The sequence below is a fragment of the Sorex araneus genome, chromosome 6, assembly GCF_027595985.1.
Source record: "Sorex araneus isolate mSorAra2 chromosome 6, mSorAra2.pri, whole genome shotgun sequence".
In the NCBI taxonomy this organism is placed as follows: Eukaryota; Metazoa; Chordata; class Mammalia; order Eulipotyphla; family Soricidae; genus Sorex; species Sorex araneus.
In genome coordinates, this window is record NC_073307.1 from 155,724,852 (window position 1) to 155,746,521 (window position 21,670).

At 47.9% G+C, this 21,670-nt stretch overlaps 2 protein-coding genes across 2 annotated transcripts; one reads left to right on the top strand and one right to left on the bottom strand.

Moving 5' to 3' along the window:
- Positions 1 to 112: 112 nt before the first annotated feature.
- CNTF (ciliary neurotrophic factor) lies at positions 113 to 4,694 on the top strand. The gene is made up of 2 exons (XM_004620417.2): positions 113 to 1,873; positions 3,034 to 4,694. The coding sequence occupies exons 1-2, from the start codon at positions 1,760 to 1,762 to the stop codon at positions 3,517 to 3,519; spliced, it is 600 nt and encodes a 199-aa protein (XP_004620474.1). The 5' UTR covers positions 113 to 1,759; the 3' UTR covers positions 3,520 to 4,694.
- A 13,144-nt stretch (positions 4,695 to 17,838) lies between these two features.
- On the bottom strand, positions 17,839 to 19,464 carry LOC101551877 (macrophage-expressed gene 1 protein-like). The gene has a single exon (XM_012935450.2). The coding sequence runs from the start codon at positions 19,462 to 19,464 to the stop codon at positions 17,839 to 17,841; it is 1,626 nt and encodes a 541-aa protein (XP_012790904.2).
- Positions 19,465 to 21,670: the final 2,206 nt, after the last annotated feature.

Genomic DNA, 21,670 nt, shown 5'->3' on the forward strand with positions numbered 1-21,670 from the left:
TGGTTGTACTGAGTTACAGTTATCCTAGGGGTGAAAAAAAAATAACTGCTAGATTAATCAGTAAACCAAGTACCTTCAAATTTCATAGACAGATGCAACTGCTTATGTTGAAAATCAGGAGTTAACTTGATTTAGTTCTTCATTCCTAATGCACAGGTGTCTTACGGTCCTCGACCATGTGGTAGACTTAGAAATCCATTTTTGGGGCTGGAGAGATAGCACAGCGGGTAGGGCGTTTGCCTTGCACGCGGCCGACCCGGGTTCAAATCCCAGCATCCCATTTGGTCCCCTGAGCACGGCCAGGGGTAATTCCTGAGTGCAGAGCCAGGAGTAACCCCTGTGCATCGCCAGGTGTGACCCAAAAAGCAAAAAAAAAAAAAAAAAAAAAGGAAATCCATTTTTCAGTAGGAAAGTGGCCATGTTAATCTTAATAGCGAAGAGTATTAAGGCTGCTGAGGTCAACTTTGCTCTATTCATTCCAGAACCTTGGCAGTATTTCATATTTATTGCTTTTTCACAAAACCCCACGTTCATGTCAAGCACTAACCTAAAGAAAATTCTTCCTGCATTCTAAAATTGTGAGAGCCACCTGACCTTGTTGCTTCCCTTAATCTCATGGTTTACCTAAGGAAATTTGCCCCTGAGAAGAAGACATGTGCTTCCATGTAGAGATGTCGCGGGTATGAAATAGTAAAAGCACATTGATTCATTTGGGGCTGAAACTTTCTGCTCTTACCCAATTGGCATCATCAAACCTACAGAATTCAGCGTAGTAGAACAACTCCAAAAGTGCTCCTACACTCTTGCCCTGATTTCTAAGCCCAATGTGTATCTTATTTTGTTAAGAACTGTGGTTATGCTTGAGATACGGAAGACAAAAGCATGTTATCACTTGAATGAGGCTGCCCGAAAAATGTTACCATTGGATATTTACTGTCCTTGGGAAGAGAGCAGGCCTGGACAGTTCCTTCCTCATTCTGAAGCTGAGGAGAAGACCCCACCATTGAGGGGAGAGGTGCTACTTCGTTGGTTGCTAATCAAGTATAAATGGCTTGATTCAAATATATCGCAAAGAATAAGAGTGAAGCAACGTGGTTTTAGAGAATCTGTTACACATAAGCTTTTGTTAGATGAGCAAAAGGTGAAATACCCAAAGAATGAAACTGAGTCCATGAGAAGAGCAACTACAGAATCAAAGACATTTAAGTTTTGAGCCCTAGTTACTGGCTTTTTAGACTCAGGGTAAATTCTTAGTAAATGGCAGTATACAAATAATAGTATTTGTACCCGTTTAAAAAAAAGAAAAAGGGGCACAAGTTAGAGTGATAATGAGTGAGTGTGTGTGTGTGTGTGTGTGTGTGTGTGTGTGTGTGTGTGTGTGTGTGTGTGTGTAAAACGGATTATATTAGGCAGGGGTGTCATGAGGATTAGTGGATAGTGACCTTGTTGCTAAGTGCAAAACCAAAACAATGACATAAAAACAAGTATGCAAGGCACTGAGTGGAGGAGAGATGGAGGCAGACGCTGCAGGGGGAAAAAAAACTGATTAAAAAGGGGCCTTTGATTCCACAGGCACAAAAATCCATAGCCAGGAATTTGCTGCCACCTCTGAGTCAGGCCTCGGGTGGGGGTGGGGTGCACAATCCCATTAGTAGAGAATGCCCAGTGGATTTAGCCTGAGAGTCACATTTCTTACTTGGACCAGTGTAGACAGAAGTGAACTCGGCTCACTTGTTTCCCGGGACAGTGGAGTTAGGGAATGGCCTTTGCAGAGCCTCCACCGCTGACCCCTGTCCGCCGGGACCTCTGTAGCCGTTCTATCTGGCTAGCAAGGAAGATCCGTTCAGACCTGGCTGCCCTTATGGAGTCTTATGTAAGTTGCCTGTTTTCCTGTTGTCTATTTTCACTTCATCTCTTCTGCTCCAGCCCTTTGCCCTCGTAGCCCAGTCACATTATCAGTCGTGAATGCTTTAATCATACCAGTTTTATATCGGGCCCCTCTCATTTGACGTGACCCTGTAGGAAGCTTAGGGCCAGATTTTCTTGAGCTGAAAGTGGCTCCCTATAAATAAGAAAATATATGTGGGATTCTGGGCAAGTCATGAAGGCTCTTCCTAATTTGATCATTTGAATTCTACCAGAATAAATTCATCATGGGCCCTCTTAAGTTTGCGTTCTTTATAAACCCTGTTCAGATAAGTCTCTGTAAACAAAACAGATTAAGGGGTTATAGGAGTGGATAGAAAAGAATATAATAACCCCAACCACTTTTTTCCCCAGGACAACCTCTTTATTTTATATGTGTTATATGTGCACTAGCGTCTTAATAGGTTACCTGTGCTAACAAAAGGATCCCCTGGGAAATTGGGTGCCAAATTCTTAAGGAGCTAACCAATGTGTCAGATTTGTTTATCTGATAGAGGGATCTTGCCATCAGGCTCTTGGGAAGGCATGCTGTGAAACACCCAGGTTGTTCTGTAGACTTCTGAATTTAAGTATTCTATGATACTTGGTTTATCTTCATACCCCTCTGCCAGTCATACATCAGACTTTGAGGTACCAATTGTTAATACCTACTGAATTTTCTAAAGGAGAATTTTCACATGGAGAGGAGACAGTGGAGGAGAGAGCACATAGGAACACTCTCTAATAGTTATGTCCTAGAATTTCCTGGAGCCTTCAAGTATATTTAAAGCCCTTGAGTTCTATTATGAAAATAGTCCAGTTTATGGGAAGGAAGAATGATTCTGGACCTCGGTGTTTTTCAACTTTTAGAACATAGTTGTAGCCCCTACCAAGAAGACTGCAGTGTGTGTATGTTTTATATATATATGTATATATATATTATATATATTACATATTATTTTTCAAGAATATCACTTTCCTAAAGTGTTTCTAGACCCCACCCAAAGAAACTTCCTTTTGTTTACCATTTGGATCCTCTACAAGAAAAATAAGATTTTACATAAAATTTAAATGAAAACGTTGGGGGTAGCTGCCAACAATGTAATGCTTTCCCGTGTCCTCGGTCAGGTGAAGCATCAAGGCTTGAATGAGAACATAAATTTGGACTCTGTGGATGGGGTGCCCATGGCCAGCACCGATCGCTGGAGTGAGCTGACCGAGGCCGAGCGACTTCAGGAAAACCTCCAGGCGTATCGCACTTTCCACGCCATGCTGGGCAGGCTGTTAGAAGACCAGCAGGTGCACTTGACCCCCACTGAAGGTGACTTCCACCAAGCAATACACACCCTCCTGCTCCAAGTTTCCGCCTTCGCTTACCAACTGGAAGAATTAATGGTGCTCCTGGAACACAAGATCCCCCCCAGTGATCCTGATGGGGTACCCATTGCCGGAGACGGTGGTCTCTTCGAGAAGAAGCTGTGGGGTCTCAAAGTGCTACAGGAGCTTTCACATTGGACGGTGAGGTCCATCCATGACCTCCGAGTCGTTTCTTCTCCTCAGACTGGCATCCCAGCACATGGGAGCCATTATTCTGCTAATGACAAAAAAATATAGCAGTTTCCCTCATCTCTCTTACCTTTTAATGGGATGTCAGTTCTGTGAGACCCGCTTTCACAGGACCGTTGAAAACTTTTAAGAACTGTGGGTATTTTCCTCAAATAGGATTGAAAACATGAACGTGTGTTTGTATATGTGTGTGTTCATCAAACATTGAAAGCATGTGCATATGTGCATGCATGTATGCATGCGTGTGCGTGCCTCTGTGTGTGTGTGTGTGTGTGTGTGTGTGTGTGTGTGTAGTGCTCTAACCTTTTCTACCCACTTTTTAACTTTTGTAGGCATTTAACAGCCTCCTGGGATTAATATATTTTTAACTCTATTTCTTCTGAGAAGACTGAAAAATGATGAACTTGAAGTCATGGATTCTTTAGCCAATTCAAATTCCTGGATAATAAAAGTAGTAACTAACATTTATTGAGTGTATAATATTGAAGGAATATGACGAGGACTTTATATTATTATTATCACAATATTTTAAAGTAGGTAGCATTAATCTTGTTTGACAGATAAGTTCAATGAAATAACTTGGTCAGAGTTACGCAGCAAATGGCACACAAAGTTGGAACCCAGGTCTTTTTCATTCCTAAACCTATATATCCCTCACTTTATGAATATATTACTGTACACTGTTGCCACAGAGGGTCAGAAAATGTATTTATATAATCCATTTCCAACACTGGAAAAAAAAAAGTTTTTTTTACCATGTCACAATAATGGTACAATTTTTTTTTCTTTTTTTTTTTTTTTTGCTTTTTGGGTCACACCCAGCGATGCACAGGGGTTACTCCTGGCTCATGCACTCAGGAATTACTCCTGGCGGTGCTCGGGGGGCCATATGGGATGCTGGGAATCAAACCCGGGTCGGCCGCGTGCAAGGCAAACGCCCTAGCCGCTGTGCTATTGCTCCAGCCCCAGTAATGGTACAATTTTAGTTTTAGTTTAAAGACCGTATTTGTTGCCCTATTGTCAAGAGAAGAGTGAAAATAGTGATATTGTGTTTTGGGGGCCAAGAGAGAGAGTACAGGGGGATAGCGCACGTGGCTTGCCTTGCATGCAGCCATCCAGGTTCCATTAGCACCACATATGATCCCCTAAACCCTGACATGGGTGATTTCTGAGCACAGAGCCAGGAGGAAGCCCTGAGCAGAGCCAGGTGTGGCCCAAACCCCTACCACCACGCCCAAAAAAGATTGTGTTTGGAGCAAAGGTGAGTTCGACTCATGACATTGCTGAAGCTGTGAATTGGGGATGTGCATTAAAAGACCTGCTTTAAAGTGTCTATGTAATTATTCTTGAGTTTGGAGTTGGACACGGTTTTGACAAGGTTACCTCACATCGCCGTAATTAGCAACTCGATGATACAGGCACTGTCACCCCAGTTGTCATGAACAATGGATGGAATATGAACCAGGTTGAAATCACAGCGCTCTTTCATCACACATGCTTCGGACTTAGTCATGAGGACAGGGTGAGGCCCTATTCAGAGTGGTTCGAAAACAATACACAGCAGTCTGGCTGCTTCCCGACAGAGAGAACTCAGGGGAAACGTTCCTGAGAGAATGAAAGACACTAGCAAAAGTGAACGTTCGTGGAAATTACCATCCAGTCCAGCCTTTGAACAAGTGATGACTTGTGAATCCAGAAAGTCTCAGGTGTACCAATTATTTCACACTAAAAGTCAATCAAAACTCAAGTTCTTGTTCTGGGGGGGGGGGGTCCAAGTTTAAATTTAAGTTTGGGTCGGTTTCGTTGACTTGGCTTTTTCAGGGGGGGGCTCGCTTTGTGAGGTGGGATGGGTGACTCTGTGTCCTTTCCCTGGGGGGTCCCAAACTCAATGGATTAGACCTACAGGAGCTCTGAGTTCTATTCCATAGCATTTGCGTCAACAAAATTGCGTGCATGGAGGAAACCCACTCTGGCGAGGGCTATTAACAGACAGGTGTAAGCACTGTAGGGTTGAAAGAGTCAAACCAGGACAAGAACATTTCCTGGATGGGGGAGGAGATCCTTTGTGTTTCAGAGACTGACTGGGTACCAAATAAAGAAGTCAGGAGAGGAACAGGAGCATTGTGCTGGGTTCAAAGAAAGTGAGGCGACAATAACCTTTGTGCCCAGCCTCTGCTAGAACTCTATTGTTTTGCTGTTATTTTTATATAGAGTTTCCTACTACAACTGAAATGAGGCTTATTTCATGTCATTCAAGCTTTTCTTTATAAATGGTTTCTTCTTCAAGCAAGATCTTTTCATTGACAAAGCAAAGGCTTATGACTTTAAAGCTCTTAGATTTATTTGTGTATTTTACACTTTTTGGTTTAAAAAAAAATGTAATTAATGGGACTGGAGAGTATAGTGGGTAGGACACCTGCCGTGCATGCAGCTAACGTGGATTTAATTCCCAGCATCACATATGGTCCCCTGGGTACCACCAGGAGTGATCCCTGAGCACAGAGCCAAGAATGTACCCTTGGGTACAAAACTGGGTCTGCCCTGAAAACAAAATGAAAAAGCCACTACAATTTTCTTTTTTCTTTTTCTTTCTTTCTTTTTTTTTTTTTTGCGATGCCAAGGATCAAACCCAATTCTTATGCATGCTCAGACAAGTGCTTTACCACTGCGCTCTGACCCATGGCTAAAATTTCTTCAGAGGGAATGACTGATTACAAACTTGCTGAGCACAAAAGGAGTGACCCGTCTCCCAAGTGTTTTGTTTTTGTATTCAGCAGATGCTACCAAAAATACATCTGCAGAACTTCCAGAAATTAATGGAGCATGATTTGAGTTCTGCTGTGTTGCATATGAAGGGAGAATTATCTGTGAAAGGCATAATAGAAGTGGCGGGAGCGTCCAGATAAAGTTCAGGCCCTGCCTACTGAATAGGAAGACAGATGTATAGGAATCGAGTGGGTCACAAAATGCACTCAATAGGCTCAGAGTTGTTACCAGCTTCCAGCAACATGTACCAAGCCACCGAGCTGGTGGGGTAGCTCAGTGGGCTGGAGCACATTGCATTGGGTTCGATCCCCAGCACGGGAAGGAGGGAACAGTCTGGGGAGATGATGGCTGGGATCATTTGTGCACCATCCCTTGCATGAACCAGGCCCAAGTTGGAGCATTGCTGGTTAGACCCTACAGTCCCCAACACTGCTGGGAGCAGATACTTGGGAAGCCACTTGAGGGGGCCAGAGAGATAATGCGCTGGGTAGCGTGCTTGCCAGAGAGATTGCACAGGGAATAGGAGGATTGCCTTGAATGTAGCCAACCCAGCTTCAATTCCTGGTACCTGATATGGTCCCCTGAGCCTGCCAGGAATGATCCCTGAGCACAGAGCCAGGAGTAAACCCTGAGCACAAATGGATGTGGCACAAAAACAAAGGTAGGGGTATGTATAATATGTGTTTGTAATTTTTTTAAGGATCAAAAGAAATTAAGGGGCTGGAGCAATAGCATAGCGGGTAAGACATTTGCCTTGCACGTGGCTGACCCAGGTTTGATTCCCAGCATCCCATAGGGTCCCCTGAGCACTTCGAGGGGTAATTCCTGAGTGCATGAGCCAGGTGTGACCCCACCCCAAAAAAAAGAAAAAAATTTTTTTTTTTTCTTTTTGGGTCACACCTGGCGATGCACAGGGGTTACTCCTGGCTTTGCACTCAGGAATTACCCCTGGCCGTGCTCAGGGGACCATATGGGATGCTGGGATTTGAACCCGGGTTGGCCGCGTGCAAGGCAAACGCCCTACCCGCTGTGCTATCGCTCCAGCCCCCAAGAAAAAAAATTAAGAAAAAAGAAATTAAATCTTTAGTTGCCTTATCTCTTAGATCTGCATATAGCTCGGATCTCTGGGGAATAATTTAGATATATCTATAAACTATAGGTATATAATCTACAGAGGTATACCTATACATTATATACCTATAAGCTATAAAATATATGTGTATATATACGCATGCATATGCATATATGATACATTGTTTAGAGAGACTTAAAAAGCATGAGTTCCTAGATTTCTCGTCCCTGTCTTGTAAAGAGGATTCCATTTTTTTTCTCATCACACTCCCTGCTGCAAAGTCCTCTCTGAATGGAGAGTATCCGTTTTTTCTACATCTGTCCAAAAACTGCATGTCTGAATCAGTAAATTATTTCTCCATTGCTTCCAGAGGGCGTTTCAGGAAGCCGTTGCAAATTTGCACCAAAGCCAAGGCCAGGCATTAGGAATAAATTAGCATTAGGTAGATTTCAGAGAAGTGAGAGTTTTCATAAAAATGGAAAGTGTAAAGTCAGAGACCTGGTATTGCTGTTATTTCAGGCAACCGTGGACGACAGCCCAAGGGGTGACTCATTGTTGTGAGCACTGTTCAAACAGGGAGAGGACAAGTCAGTATTTCAGGGAAGCGGATGAAAAGTGACTTAGGACGCCTTTTGTTTCTGAGCCCTCAGCCTCTCACCCAGGGGCCTGCGCACCGTCTCTCTATTCAGGAAGAAAACTGAACTGCAGTGAGTAGAAAAGTCTCCCAGGAGGAGAACGGGTTTGGTGACGGGATGGGAAAAAAATTAGAATTTGGATATTACCTCATTGCCCGTGTTACTATTTAGGCCAGGATGTTGAACAGAAGCGTTTGGCAGTCTGCCTCAGCTTCTGGCATCAAAGCCAGGAGGAAACCTCTGAGTGCCCGTCTATTCAAGGAAAGTGGTAAGAAATCACCTCTTTGCTGTATATCTGACAGGCTAGAAAACATTTAATTTTGGGATGGGGGAAGGCTGGGGGGTGGGAAAGGCACACTGGGCAGTGCTCAGGGGGGCTATTCTTGGCTCTGTACACAGAAGTGACCCTGGACCATACGGATGGGGAAGGGGGTCAAAGTGCTTTGGACCCTAGAGATGGGGTGAGGGGTCAAATCTGGTTCCACCACATGCAGGGAAAGTGACTTAGCCCCTGTACTATCTCTCCAGTCCCCAGAATTCAATCTTTTGTATAGGCATGAGATAAAAAAATAGCAGGCATAATGCAATTCTTCTATTACTTGTATCTATTTTGGGGTAGATGAAAGAGGCAAAAAAAAAAAAGGACAAACAAGAAAAATATTGCCTCCGCAAGACCATGAATTGCATCTTTTATTTCTGTATCTTTGGGTGAACAAAGGGAATTTCAAGTGATTTCAACATGGGATGGAATGTAATCCTCCCAGCCAAGCTCACTCAAGCATGCTGGGTAACGCTCTATGATGTCAGGCCGCTGGGAAAAGTTTCCAAGGCTCATCAGCCGAGAAAAGAAAGAGTTTTCTCTACACCCTCAGAATAGTCCTTCTTCACAGCAACTCTTAAGCCAGACTCTTAAAAAGTCAATGGCTGAGTTCAGCCCTTAATCCTACTCAAACGGAGACGGCAAAGGGAAGGGGCACAAGTGAAGTTTGGCCCCAACAAAACTCCTTTGTTCTCAATGCCTAGACTTGGAGTCACGGAGGATGTATGGAAAAGTGACTCCCTTTCCTGGCAAAAGTAACTCATCACCTGGGTGTCACTTTAAAAAAAAAAATTACTTTGCAGCCACACCCAGTGAGACTCAGGGCTTACTTACTCCTGGCTCTGCACTCAGAAATCACTCCTGGCAGTGCTCAGGGGAGCATATGGAATGCTGAAGATCAAAACGTGCAAGGTCAGCACCTACACCCTGTATTATCTCTCTCTCTCTCTCTCTCTCTCTCTCTCTCTCTCTCTCTCTCTCTCTCTCTCTCTCTCTCTATCTATCTATCTATCTATCTCTCCTTTATTTTTTCCAAGAATTGGCACTGTTTAACAACTTCTTCATTATATTTATTTATTTTTGCTTTTTGGGTCACACCCGGCGATGCCCAGGAGGCACTCCTGGCTCTGCACTCAGGAATTACTCCTGGCGGTGCTCAGGGGACCCTATGAGATGCTGGGAACCGAACCCAAGTCAGCCCTGTGCAAGGCAAACGCCCTCCCCGCTGTACTGTCACTCTGGCCTTCTCTTCTTACTTTTAGACAGGACATGTGCTAGAGCCCTTTTGTGCAAGCCTGCCATTGCCTCCAGAGGGGATTGGTCCCCTTCACATGTCCAGGGTGCAACCATGCCCTGACATTTCATGAGCAGGTTAAATGTCCACCTGGGGCATGACTTTTTTTTTTTTTTTGCTTTTTTTTGAGTCACACCCTCTGTGCTATTGCTCCAGCCCCATCTTCTTAATATTAGTCATCTGTATGGACACAGTAAGAGATTGAGCTTGTAGGGTGACTCTCCTAGGAAACATCTTGGCACAGACTCAGACTACAGTGCTCAGGCCAAATTAATCTTTCCTAACCCTAGCAGGGTCCGAATCTAGTTTTTGGATCACAACAGAATTTGTCCATGACCATACTCTGGCACTTTGGCCAGGCCCATTTCGATGCCAGGGTAGCACATAGCTCACAGCTTGCCCTGGGTCCATCCAGCCCCTCGTTGGGACCCTGATTTTGGGGTGCTAGGAAGTTAGGGCAACTGTGGCTTAAGTCAAGAGAACAAAAGTTCAGGAGGTAAATATTCAGAGTCAATTAAATCCCAAGTTACAAAAGCATAGCATTAACTGTCTTCTAGTGTCCATACAGAAAGGATATTGCTCTGAATTAAGTATGCCAAGGGCTTAAGGAGAAGAGAAAAACAATATGTACAAGTTAACAGAGCACAAGGAAAGAAGTTGCAAATAAACACAGGAATGAGAGCACCGTGATGGGAGTCACCCGATGAACCTAAGCTCCCTGCGACAAGGCAGAAAGGACAAATCAATGTTTCACGAGACACAGGGAGTTTCACGAGACACAGAGGAGCGCCCACCAGAGATACTGAATTGGGAGTCTTAGTACAGAAGCCAGTGGCCACTAGCAGACTAGAGTCCCAAAGAACCCAGAGGCCCCAGAAACACCCATCAGGGATGAGTTTATAAAGGCAAAAAAAAAAAAAAATCCCATCCGAGTCAGACAATGGATACAATGGGCCGGGCTCTGCTGGAGCTGTGATCGGCCAAGCAAATCACAGGAGCAAAATAAATTAGTTATTGGTTAAGCTGGCTTAAGGTTGGAAGAACAATTGGCTTGTGTTGATGGGGGACAATCACGAGACTGGGGGGCCGGGGGCAGTGATTCTGGGAGCTGAGCAGTTTGTGTATGGGCTGTCCTTGTTAATGACTCACACCTGCCCCAGGGGACAATGAGCACTCCCGTCCCGCTGACAGGCGAGGAGAGGAATAAAGATGGAGGCCCTCCTGTCAGGAGCCCCCAGCTCAAAAGGTCACTGGGAGGTTAATTTTAGGGACTCCGGGACACAAGGCGGCTTAGCCCTGTTCCAGGGCGCTGTCGCCAGGAGCCTCCAGCCTCCACATTCTTCTCGGATAAGCTGCCCCCGGGGAGGGCAAATTGGCTTCTTCCTTTTAAGGCAACACAAGACAAAGGCCACCAAGGCTTTTGATTCCCTTGAATACCTTTGCTCCAGAGTCCTCTTTCCACAGGCTGCATTTGGATGGAGGGGCTTTTCCCAAATCACAACAACTATTGCCCCATATTTCCCCCTGGCCTGCCCCTACTCCTGGTCCCCAGACAATGTGTCCCCCCCACCAACTCCCACCCCCACTATAATTTGGTGGTCTCACTACGAGGAACATTGCAGGGGCCGGGGATGTAGTGCTAGTGGCATAATACCCACCAGCGTCAGGTCCTGGCTGAGTCCTTGGTGGCACCAAGGTCCCCGATGACTGCCACATCTTTTGTAACGAGTCTGTCTTCTTTCAGGATGAGTAGGACTGGTGCAAGGATACACGGAAACTTGAAAAAAATAAACCTCTGAGGCATCAGGGAGTTGACTGGTAGAAGAGTCTCCCCACCCCCTTTCATCACCGTTTGGGTTTGGGGGCCACACCCAGTGGTGCTCAGAGCTTCTTTCTGCCTCTGTGCTCAGGGATGGCTCCAGGTGGTGCTGAAGGGACCGTATGGGGTGCCAGGGACAGATCTGGCTTGGCCACAGGCAAGGCAAGTGCCACCCCTGTTTTTTGTTACCGGTGTTAAGAAAATGAGTGTGGGCTGGGGAGAGAGCTCAAGGGACTGGGTGCATGTTTCGCATGCAGGAGGGTACAATTGAATCCTGGGGTCACATGTTTCCCTATACCTCCAGGAGCAAGCCCAAGCACCAAGCCAAGTGTACCCCCTGAGAAATACCAGTGTTCCCCCCATGTGTAAATGAATCAATAAAATTCTAGGGCAGATGGTATATTATTGTTGTTATTATTATTACTACCACTACTATTATTATTATTATCATTATTATTATTTTGGTTTTTTGGGTCACACACAGCAATGATCAGGGGTTACTCCTGTCTCTGCACTCAGGAATTACTCCTGGCGGTGCTCGGGGCACCATATGGGATACTGGGGATCGAACCCGGGTCGGCTGAGTGCAAGGCAAACACCTTACCTGCTGTGCTATTGCTCCGGCCCCAAGTATCTTATTTTAAGTGAGATGGCCTCACATGCCGGGGGGGGGGGGGGGGGACGGCAGCTCAGATAGAGAAGGGAACACCAAGTAGAGGATGTTGGGAGGACCCATTCGGGCTGGAAGATGCGAGCTGAAAGTAGACCATAGACCAAACATGAAGGTCACTCAGTACCTCTATTGCAAGCTACAACACCCAAAAGGAGAGAGAACAAAAGGGAATGGCCTGCCCCAGAGGCAGGGTGGGGTGGTGGGGGAAGGGGTGGGGGTGGTCAGAGGGATACTGGGAACATTGGTGGAGGAGACTGGGCACTGGTGGAGGGATGGGTCAACAATCACTGTATGAGTGAAATGCAAACACAAAAGTTCATAAGTTTGTAATTGTACATCACAGTGATTCTCTAATAAAATTTTTTTTAATTAGAAAAAATAATTAATTTTTTAAAAAAGGTGAGATCACGAGGTAAAGGCTTGGGCATGACTTCCTTTCTCTTAACAATCTCAGCCTCTGCTCTGCATTCTCTTGAGAAAGAAGGGCTGTAAACGGTGTTAACAATCCACCAACCCCAGGAGATGCTGGCTCCACAGAAAAACAAATTGTAGGGTTTAGAGTTTCCAGGTGGGTGAACGCACGGAGTCCAGGAGGACGAGGAACCCCAACTCCATAGAGACAGAAGTCCCTGTGCTTAGGACCTGTCCCAACACTGCCCTCTGCCTTTCTCATCTAACTGCTCATCCGTATCCTTTTGTATGTTAGTAAGTCAGTGAAACAAATGTAAGTGATTCCTCGAATTCCATGAGTCATCCTGGCAAATGAATCCAACATACAGAGGGAATTACGGGAACCTCCCATTTGGATAGAAGCAGCCAATCACTGTATCACTGTATCACTGTCATCCCATTCATTGCTCATCGATTTGCTCAAGCAGGAAGCAGTAACGTCTCCATTGTGAGACTTGTTGTTACTGTTTTTGGCATATTGAAATCAGACAAAAATTGTGGGTTACCTGGGGAGCTTGTGCCTGCAGTTGGCATCTGACGTGAGTAAGAATCTTGTGGGATGCGATATTTCACTGCTCCAGAAAGATCGCATCAGATATAAAGGAAGCTGAAGAACACCCAGCTGGTATTTCAGAGAACTATTTGGTGTGGAGGGAAACCTTATGTATTCGGTGACAAGAAATGAAATGTCCTATGTGAGTAGTAAAGGAGATACACAGGGAAGGGAAAGAAAGTCGGGAAGGGCTGCATTTTCCCAGCGCAGGAAGGGGTGGGGGGGAAATGAATCTTCATGTTACAAAGGAGCTACCTCTCCTCTCTCTCTCTCTCTCTCTCTCTCTCTCTCTCTCTCCTAGAAAGACACCGGTTGGGGCTGGAGCGATAGCACAGCGGGTAGGGCGTTTGCTTTGCATGCGGCCAACCTGGGTTCAATTCCCAGCATCCCATATGGTCCCCTAAGCACCGCCAGGGGTGGTTCCTGAGTGCAGAGCCAGGAGTGACCCCTGTGCATCACCTGGTGTGACCTAAAAAAGCAAAAAACAAAAAACAAAAAAAAGACGCCGGTTTTTGGGAAATGATCCAGATTTGATTCGAACTGTTAGACATGACCAGTGCCGTGGACAGAAGTATGTGCGTGATTAATACTTCCACAGAGATCACAATGAAGAGTTCCTTCTGGGTCGCACTGAACACAGCCCGAGAGTGGCCCATACTTCTGAGAGCTCCCAGCCAAGAATAAAAGTATACTTCATGGAATCCTTATCTTAATAAACCCAAGTCTAAATGTTGTAACAATCCCTTCTACTGTTTTCTTAGTGAGCTGCACAAAAGTGCCTCATGATGGAGCTAGAGAGATAGTGTAGAAAGCAAAGCCCTTGCATCCCTGCATGCCCTTGACCCGGGTTAGCTGCTCAATACTACATCCGGTCCCCAAACTCTACCTGGGATTATTCCTGAGCACAGAGTGAGGAATAGCTCCTGAGCCTCTCCAAGTGCTGTGGGTATGGCACAATTTTCCCCAACCCCTCCCCCCCACCACAAGAAATTCCTCGTAATTTACTACGTCTGTTACAAGGCAATGAACCCAATTTTGACTGTACGTATTGTCCAGGGGGTGTTTAGATATTAACCCTAGAGGTAACCCCAACTTTAACCCTAAACCTAACTATCTCCTTAACCCTCATTCTAGATTTAACCCTAAATGTGAACCTATACCTACACATCATCCTTAGTGATGTATACACATCAACCTAGCCCTAACTGGGACCCTCATGTAACCTTGAGCCTCAATGTACCCTAACCCTGACCCTGTGCCATCATCCTGACTCTTAACCATAACTCCATGTAAAAAGAGAAAGAAAAGAACAGTTATTTTTTTTTTCGGGGGGCGAGAGGGTAAAAGGGTCACATCCTGAAAGGATGAAACCCATGTTGGCCTCGTGCAAGGCAAATGCCCTTCCGCTGTACTATCGCTCCACCCCCAATAATAATAATTATTTATTATTATCTTGCTTTTTTGGGTCACATCCGGCGATACACAGGGGTTACTCCTGGCTCTGCACTTAGGAATTACTACTGGCGGTGCTCAGGGATGCTTGGAATTGAACCCGGGTCAGCCGCGTGCAAGGCAAACGCCCTACCCGCTGTGCTATCACTCCAGTCCCACCAAAAGTTATTTTATTTTATTTATTTATTTATTTATTTATTTATTTAGCTTTTTGGGTCACATCCGGCGATGCACAGGGGCCACTCCTGGCTCTGCACTCAGGAATTACTCCTAGCGGTGCTCAGGGGACCATATGGGATGCTGGGAATCGAACCCGGGTCGACCACGTGCAAGGCAAACTCCCTACCCGCTGTGCTATTGCTCCAGCCCTGACCAAACATAATTTTAAATGGCAGTTTAGTGTTTAAGTTAAGTAGCATCTTCAGCAAAGAACAATACATACGGGTAGGGAGATGTCTCAAAAAGCTGCTTTGTATGTGGGAATCCCTGGTTCCACACCCTTACCATATGGACTCTTGAGCACTGTGCTGGGAGTAACCACAAAATAAACAAAACAACAACAAATAATATATTTGTAAAGAAATAGCTGGACAGGGGCCAGTAAGATAGACAGGATTTAAGGTACTTATCTTCCATGTGACTAATCCCAGTTTAATTCTGGGCATTGTAAATGGTTCCCTGAGCAGAGTCAGGCATTAATTCCTGAGCACTACCGAATGTGGCCTGTCTCTTCTTTTCTCAGAAAGAAAAATAAAGAAGACTGGACACAGGAAAGCAATTTAAGGTATTTGAGGTTGGCATATCATGAGAAGGTAAATGTCTGGAAGGAAACAAAGGGAAGAAGATTTCTTTCAGATTCCTCTGGTATTCTCTCGAATACATTTGCCTCCTGTGAATGGAGAATTTTTATCTTGTCTGCAGGCAGAAAAGGAAATTTTTTTCCCATTTACTGCTCCTTAATTGCCTTTATCTCAAAATATTTTTGTTTAAAAGAATACTTACTGACTCATTCAGGTTTCCTTCAGAGACTGGTTCATTCATTATTCTGCCCTTCCATGGACTGTATTTTTGTCACATCAAAACACTTTTGTGACCCAACTCAAGGTCAAAAATGACATAATTGGGGCTGGAGAAATAGCACAGTGGGTAGAGCATTCGCCTTGCACACGGCCGATCTGGGTTCGATTGACAGCATCCCGTATAGTCTGAGCACTGTCAGGAGTAATTCCTGGGTGCATGAGCCAGGAGTAACCCCTTGTGCATGGGGCCAGGTGTGACCCAAAAAGCAAAAAAAAAAAAAAAAAAAAAAAGTGATGTAAGTTTTGAAAAATCCTCAACACTTAGTAAAGGGCCATTCTTCTAAAGAGTCCCTAAAGAATGATTGAATAGATTAAAAAGTCTAAATACCTCATCTTTATTACTCCTAGTATTTTCTAGACCATGCAAACCAGAAAATAAAGTATTTTTTGAAGTACCAGTAGTTGAACTCAGGATTTCATCCTGCAAGTGCAATGCAATTATTGCAATGAAATGATTGCAGTTGCATGTTTTCACAGGGAGTTTTTGTTTTGTGGATGTTGCCACACACATCTCTGAGTCCTGCTCATACAACTTTCCATACTTGGCTACATGTCTACCCATCACCTTCAGAATTATTGTACTTGCCTCACAAGTACTGAACTTGATTAAAAACTCTAAGGTCTCTCTTTGGGCCTTCAGAAAATTGTTGTCTCGGCTGAGAGAATTTATGCTGGCAGAACTGAGCCTATAGAACCTCCCAAGGGAAGGTCTCCCACGGGGACTCTGGGGCTGAAACGGAGGAGTGAAGACTCATAAATTTTCCCCCAAGTTAAACTTTATGAAACAGCCAAGACAAGCGTAGCTTTCCAAATTTTGGACTGTGATCACAGTTTGAACTATATTTTATATGATAGCCCAGTCATCAACCCATTTATCTGAATGTAAACCATTCAGAACTGCTATTTTTTTTGTGAGCCTAAAATAACGAGAAAGGGACTTGACGTGATCAACTTAACATATGACTGAAACAACTTCACAAACCAGTTCTGCCATTCAGTACGTGTAGCGTACTACATTCTCTTTCCCACACTTGTTTTTTCTTTTCTTTTCTTTTTTTTTCCTAAGCACTCTTAGGCCAAACAGGAGTGAACTTTTGGATGGCTGGGTACAAGGAAACACAAATTGGCAGCGTGACTATAATAACAATGACCAAAACTCAAAGAAAAATCCAAGCTCAAAGCTATTATATGTGCTGAAGTCAATGATGACTTCATCTTGACTATTAATCACTGCTCCACCCGGCCTACCCCCTCTCCTCCTATCCCCTCCCCCACCCCCCCCACACACCCACACACACACAGGCCCACCCCCCTCTCCCCCTCTCCCCTCCCCCACCCCCCCACCCACCCGCACCACCCCCCACACACAGGCCCACCCCCTCTCCCCCCTTTCCCTCCCCCACCCCCCACCCCCCACCCCCACCCCCCCCCACACAGAGCCACCAGAATCACACATTCTTTTTTTGAACCACACAGATTTATTGATTGGGTGTAGGGAGGAAGGCTGCACCATGCTTAGAGAATGGGGAGGCTTGTGGGGTTTTTTAAAGACAGGAACTGCATTTGTGATAGACTTAAAGTGTGTGTGTGGGGGGGGGGCTGGAGGGGGGAGTTTGCAGTGAAGCCGTTCCTTTCCCATGGGTGCCCTTTTCAGGAAGTGGGACCGATTCTCTACTTTTCCACCTAAGCAAGGCAAGGAACCGAACGGACACGGAAGATGGAAATCAGGGATGACCTGGCAGTCCTGTTTGACTACTTCTAAACTGGTGACAGAATCCTCGCCCGGGTGCCCTCAGACAGCAGGATCTGGGGTTTCCGCGATGCCCTCGTAGCCCTGGCTTCTCCTCCAGACCCGCTTCCTGTAGCATCTCCAGGCACCGAAGCTGATTCCCAGCACAGCCACCAGCGCGGCCACTAAGGTGGAGGCCACCACCCAGCTGCTGGGCTCTGAGCTCCCGGGGGCCACGCGCCTGTCTGGCTGTGCGAAGCTGCCGTGGATTCTATTGCTCGGGAGGAGGGCAGGGTGGGGCAGGAAGGGAGGCAGCCGCAAGGCCAGGGGCTGCTGCTCCAGCAAGGCGCCCGCCTTGAGGCAGTAGAGGATCTGGCAGCCGTCACTGACAAACGCCTGGTGCTGGTTGTAACCTGCGGGGCACTTCATGGGATGGTCAGTGGGGCTGTCCTGGTAAAACATCTCCTGCAGGAATCCGGGGCTCTGACCCTTTAGGACGCCGGCCAGGGGGTTGCCCTCTTGGCAGCTAAAGAACCCCCCAAAGGGAACGGCCTGGGCCGCCCCCCAGCTCTAGGTCGCTGCTGATACACACCTTAAGATCCTCGAGCAGGGCCAGGGGATAGAAGTGGTCTGGGCAGGCCTGGGTCTGGGTGAGCGGGTTGGGGCTCCCGGGGCTATAGAGGCCTCCGAAGAGGAAGCCAGAGGCGGCAGGCGGGGAGGCCACCTCGGGGGGCACGCACCAGGAGGCGGCCAGACGCGCGCTGTTGCTCTGCTCCTCGGCGTTGCACACGTCCTGGCAGCATTGGAAGAAGAGCCAGCACTTGCTGCACTTCTTCTTGCACACCCGCTGGGGTGCGCTCCAGGTCTTGAGGCCGCGGTAGAGGCCGAAGGCTTGGTACTCGGCGGGGCAAGAGGCGTTCCCGGTGAGCGGGTTCGGGGTGCGATGCGCCTGGCAGAAGCGCGCGGCGTCCGCCCCGCTCACCTCCTGGCACTCCTGGAAGAAGCCTCCGAAGCTGAAGTTGGCACCGCGGCCGCGGGCGCACGAGCCGTCGTCCACGTTGGCCTGGGGGTTGAAGGCGGGCTCCCCGCGCTCCACGCAGCCCGGGTGCGCGTTGACGGCGTAGTAGCGGTGGATGGCGTCGCGCACCGCCGCCTCCACGCGCTCCACCGACGGCGGCGGCAGCTCCGGGAGCGCGTCGGGCTGCAGCAGGTCGGGCAGCGGCAGGCCATCGCGGCCGATGGCCACCAGGCGGTTGCCGATGCTCTCCTGCCACTTCTGCAGGGTCAGGCCCGGGGCCACGGGCATGCCGCCGTGGCTGCGCAGCTGCGAGGCCACCGTGTTCTGCACGTAGTCCTGGAGGAGCCGCTGGTCCACCTGGCCCGAGGCCGAGGCGCTGACGCCGAGCGTTTGGAAAAACACCATCGAGGCCGTGAGGGTGAGGTTACCCTTCTCCCGGGTCTGACTCTCCGCCAGCTCCTGCCTCACCTGGTCCTCCTGCACCAGCGTGGCTCCGGCCTCCACGTCGGTGAGCACGTGCGTGCCGTAGTTGCGCACCAGCATCTCGGCCAGGTACTGGGCCTCGAGGGTCCGGTTGCTGTCCAGATAGTCGCTGAGGGTCAGCAGCTGCTCCCGGAATTCGGGGTGGAAGGTGGGGGTCTCCGGGGACTTCACCGAGTAGACGCTGTGTCGCACCTGCACCCTCGTGGTGACCGTCTGGTATTCCAGGTCGTACTTCTTGACGTTCTCGCAGTCCAGGGAAAACTTGCCGTTGAGGGCGGACAGGAAGGAGACGTCGGCGTTGATGGAGGCGGCCCAGGCATCGGTGTAGTCGACCCAGCGGTCGATGAGCTCAGCGCGGGTCTCCACCACGCTCTCCCGCCGCGTCACCACGTGCACGTCGTCGGGGACGAGGTACTCGCCGTCCTCCGTGGTCTTGCACTGCGAGTAGTCCCGCTGCAGCACCAGCCCCAGCTCCACGTTGCGAAGATTGTCCCAGCCCCCTCCCGGGAGCGCCCCCAGCACCGACACGTTGAGCGCCTGCTTGCAGCCTTGGAACCCTGGCATCCTGGGCTGCACCACGGGGGCTGGTGATGCCCAGCCGCGGGGCCCCAGAGAGAGCAGCATCAGCACCAGGGCAAGGCACGGGGCCATGCCTGCGAGACACGAGACACCTTCAGCCAGTGAGCAGCGGTGGCATCCGCTCAGCGCTTCAAACCTCCACGCTCTGGCGGGGAAATGAAACTGAAACTCCTATATCTTGGAGGCTGAATCAATGAACGCAGGCGCAGTCCAGAGACTTTCAAACGGGCCTGCCCCCACCCCCCAGGGGGACTTTCCAGAAGCACATTCCTTCCAAGCAGAGTTCTGCTGCCAGAAGGAAACAAAAGAAAATGCTCGCCTGGACTTGTTCAAGCTTTTTTTTTGGGGGGGGCGGGGAAAGATGGGGGGGTTGAGCAGCCTCCTGCTCAGTGAGCCCCCAGGCTGGTCATTGCCCCCAAAGTCGCTCCCCACACTTGAGCCCTTGTTTAAGTTAAGAGAAATTTGACACCCATCTGTTCTGGAATCCTATTGGCTTCCTCAGCTTCCCTCTGCCAGAAGGAAAGGCTTTACAGAGCTGGACTTGAAAGGTGCCTCCTCCCCACCCCCCTCCCCTGCCTGCCCCTAACCAAGGTCAGTCAGTCTCTTTTTGCTTTTGTATTGTTCTCAGCGAGCCAGCAAGTTACTGAGAGTATCCCGCCCGCACTCCACAGAGCCTGGCAAGCTACCCATGGTGTATTTTTTTTTCTTTTTGGGTCACACCTGGCGATGCACAGGGGTTACTCCTGGCTCTGCACTCAGGAATTACTCCTGGCGGTGCTCAGGGAACCATATGGGATGCTTGGAATCGAACCCAGGACGGCCCTGTGCAAGGCAAACGCACTACCCGCTGTGCTATTGCTCCAGCCCCCAAGGCAGCAGAGTTCTTAGGGCATGTGGGAAATGACTGCCTGTGGATCCTGAAGTTTGTGGGCAGGAAGGGAGATAGGGAAGGGTCCTCTTGGTAATGAATTCCTGGGAAGTAATAAAACCAATAGGGCTGGAGCGATAGCACAGCGGGTAGGGCGTTTGCCTTGCACGCAGCTGACCCGGGTTCGAATCCCAGCATCCCATATGGTCCCCTGGGCACCACCAGGGGTGATTCCTGAGTGCATGAGCCAGGAGTGACCCCTGTGCATCGCCGGGTGTGACCCAAAAAGCAAAAAATAAATAAATAAATAAATAAATAAATAAATAAAAAATAAAATAAAACCAATAGCCCTAAGGCTGCACAAAACAAAACAAACTCCCACCTTATGAGCACAGGAACTAAGGCCTGATAAGACTTTTATTTGGTGCTGGCACAGACCCAGAGAAGACTTGACACCCGCCTCCCATCACCCACTTCCTCCTCCCAGAGAAGCTCCAGCAGGTACACAGGCCGGGAAGGAAGATCAAAGAAGATCATAAACTGCTCCCAACTCTACCCCTTGGCCACCTCCCTAGCAACAGACTCTTACCTAGCTAGAAAGCCGCACGTTGGGGCAGGTTGGGAGAAACCCTATAAAAGTCCGTTTGAGCAAAGCACATATTTGCGCATGCTCACATACGCTGCCCTAGCCTGTGTGCTGCTGTAAGGATAAATAAGACGTTGTATGTAACGAGAATTATGGTGTTTTCTTTTTTTTTCTTTTTCTTTTTGCTTTTCGGGTCACACACCCAGTGATGCACAGAGGTTATTCCTGGCTCTGCACTCAGGAATTACTCCTGGCGGTGCTGGGGGACCATATGGGATGCTGGGAATTGAACCCAGGTCCTCCGCGTGCAAGGCAAACACCCTACCCGCTGTGCTTATCACTCCAGCCCCATGTAACGAGAATTATGAAACTGTGTCAAGAACTAAGAAAATGGAATGGGGACTGGGACACTGAAACTGACCTTTAGGTTAAACAAGAGAAGGGAGGAAGGAGCATTCCTTTTACGACCCCAATGAACTGAGTTAAGGGCCCACTAGCCCATCAGATGTATGGGAGTATACTGAGCCCGCCCTGATTGATGGGAGTGCGTGGGAGGTGGCACCTAAAGGCCGCCCCAGATGGGCAGGAAGATACTGACGCTATTTCTCTTTTGGGCGCCTGAAGGCTGTAGCATGTAGGGAAGATGCACTGATTGATTGTTTTTCTTCTGCCCTGTACCCCCTATTTCACCAATAAAAATGGACATAGATTGTTAGAACACTTTCAGAGGATAAAAGAGAGACCCTCTCAGCAAATGGGGCTCCAAGTTTCTCTCTCGACTTGGGGTCCTCAGCGCTGAGCCTCTGATAAACTCACTCTCCTAC

Bases quoted from the DNA above. Each gene is read 5' to 3' on its own strand.
- CNTF (XM_004620417.2), top strand. From the start codon at position 1,760: ATGGCCTTTGCAGAGCCTCCACCGCTGACCCCTGTCCGCCGGGACCTC. The intron at 1,874-3,033 runs GTAAGTTGCCTG...GTCCTCGGTCAG, and splicing joins CTGCCCTTATGGAGTCTTAT to GTGAAGCATCAAGGCTTGAA.
- LOC101551877 (XM_012935450.2), bottom strand. From the start codon at position 19,464: ATGGCCCCGTGCCTTGCCCTGGTGCTGATGCTGCTCTCTCTGGGGCCC.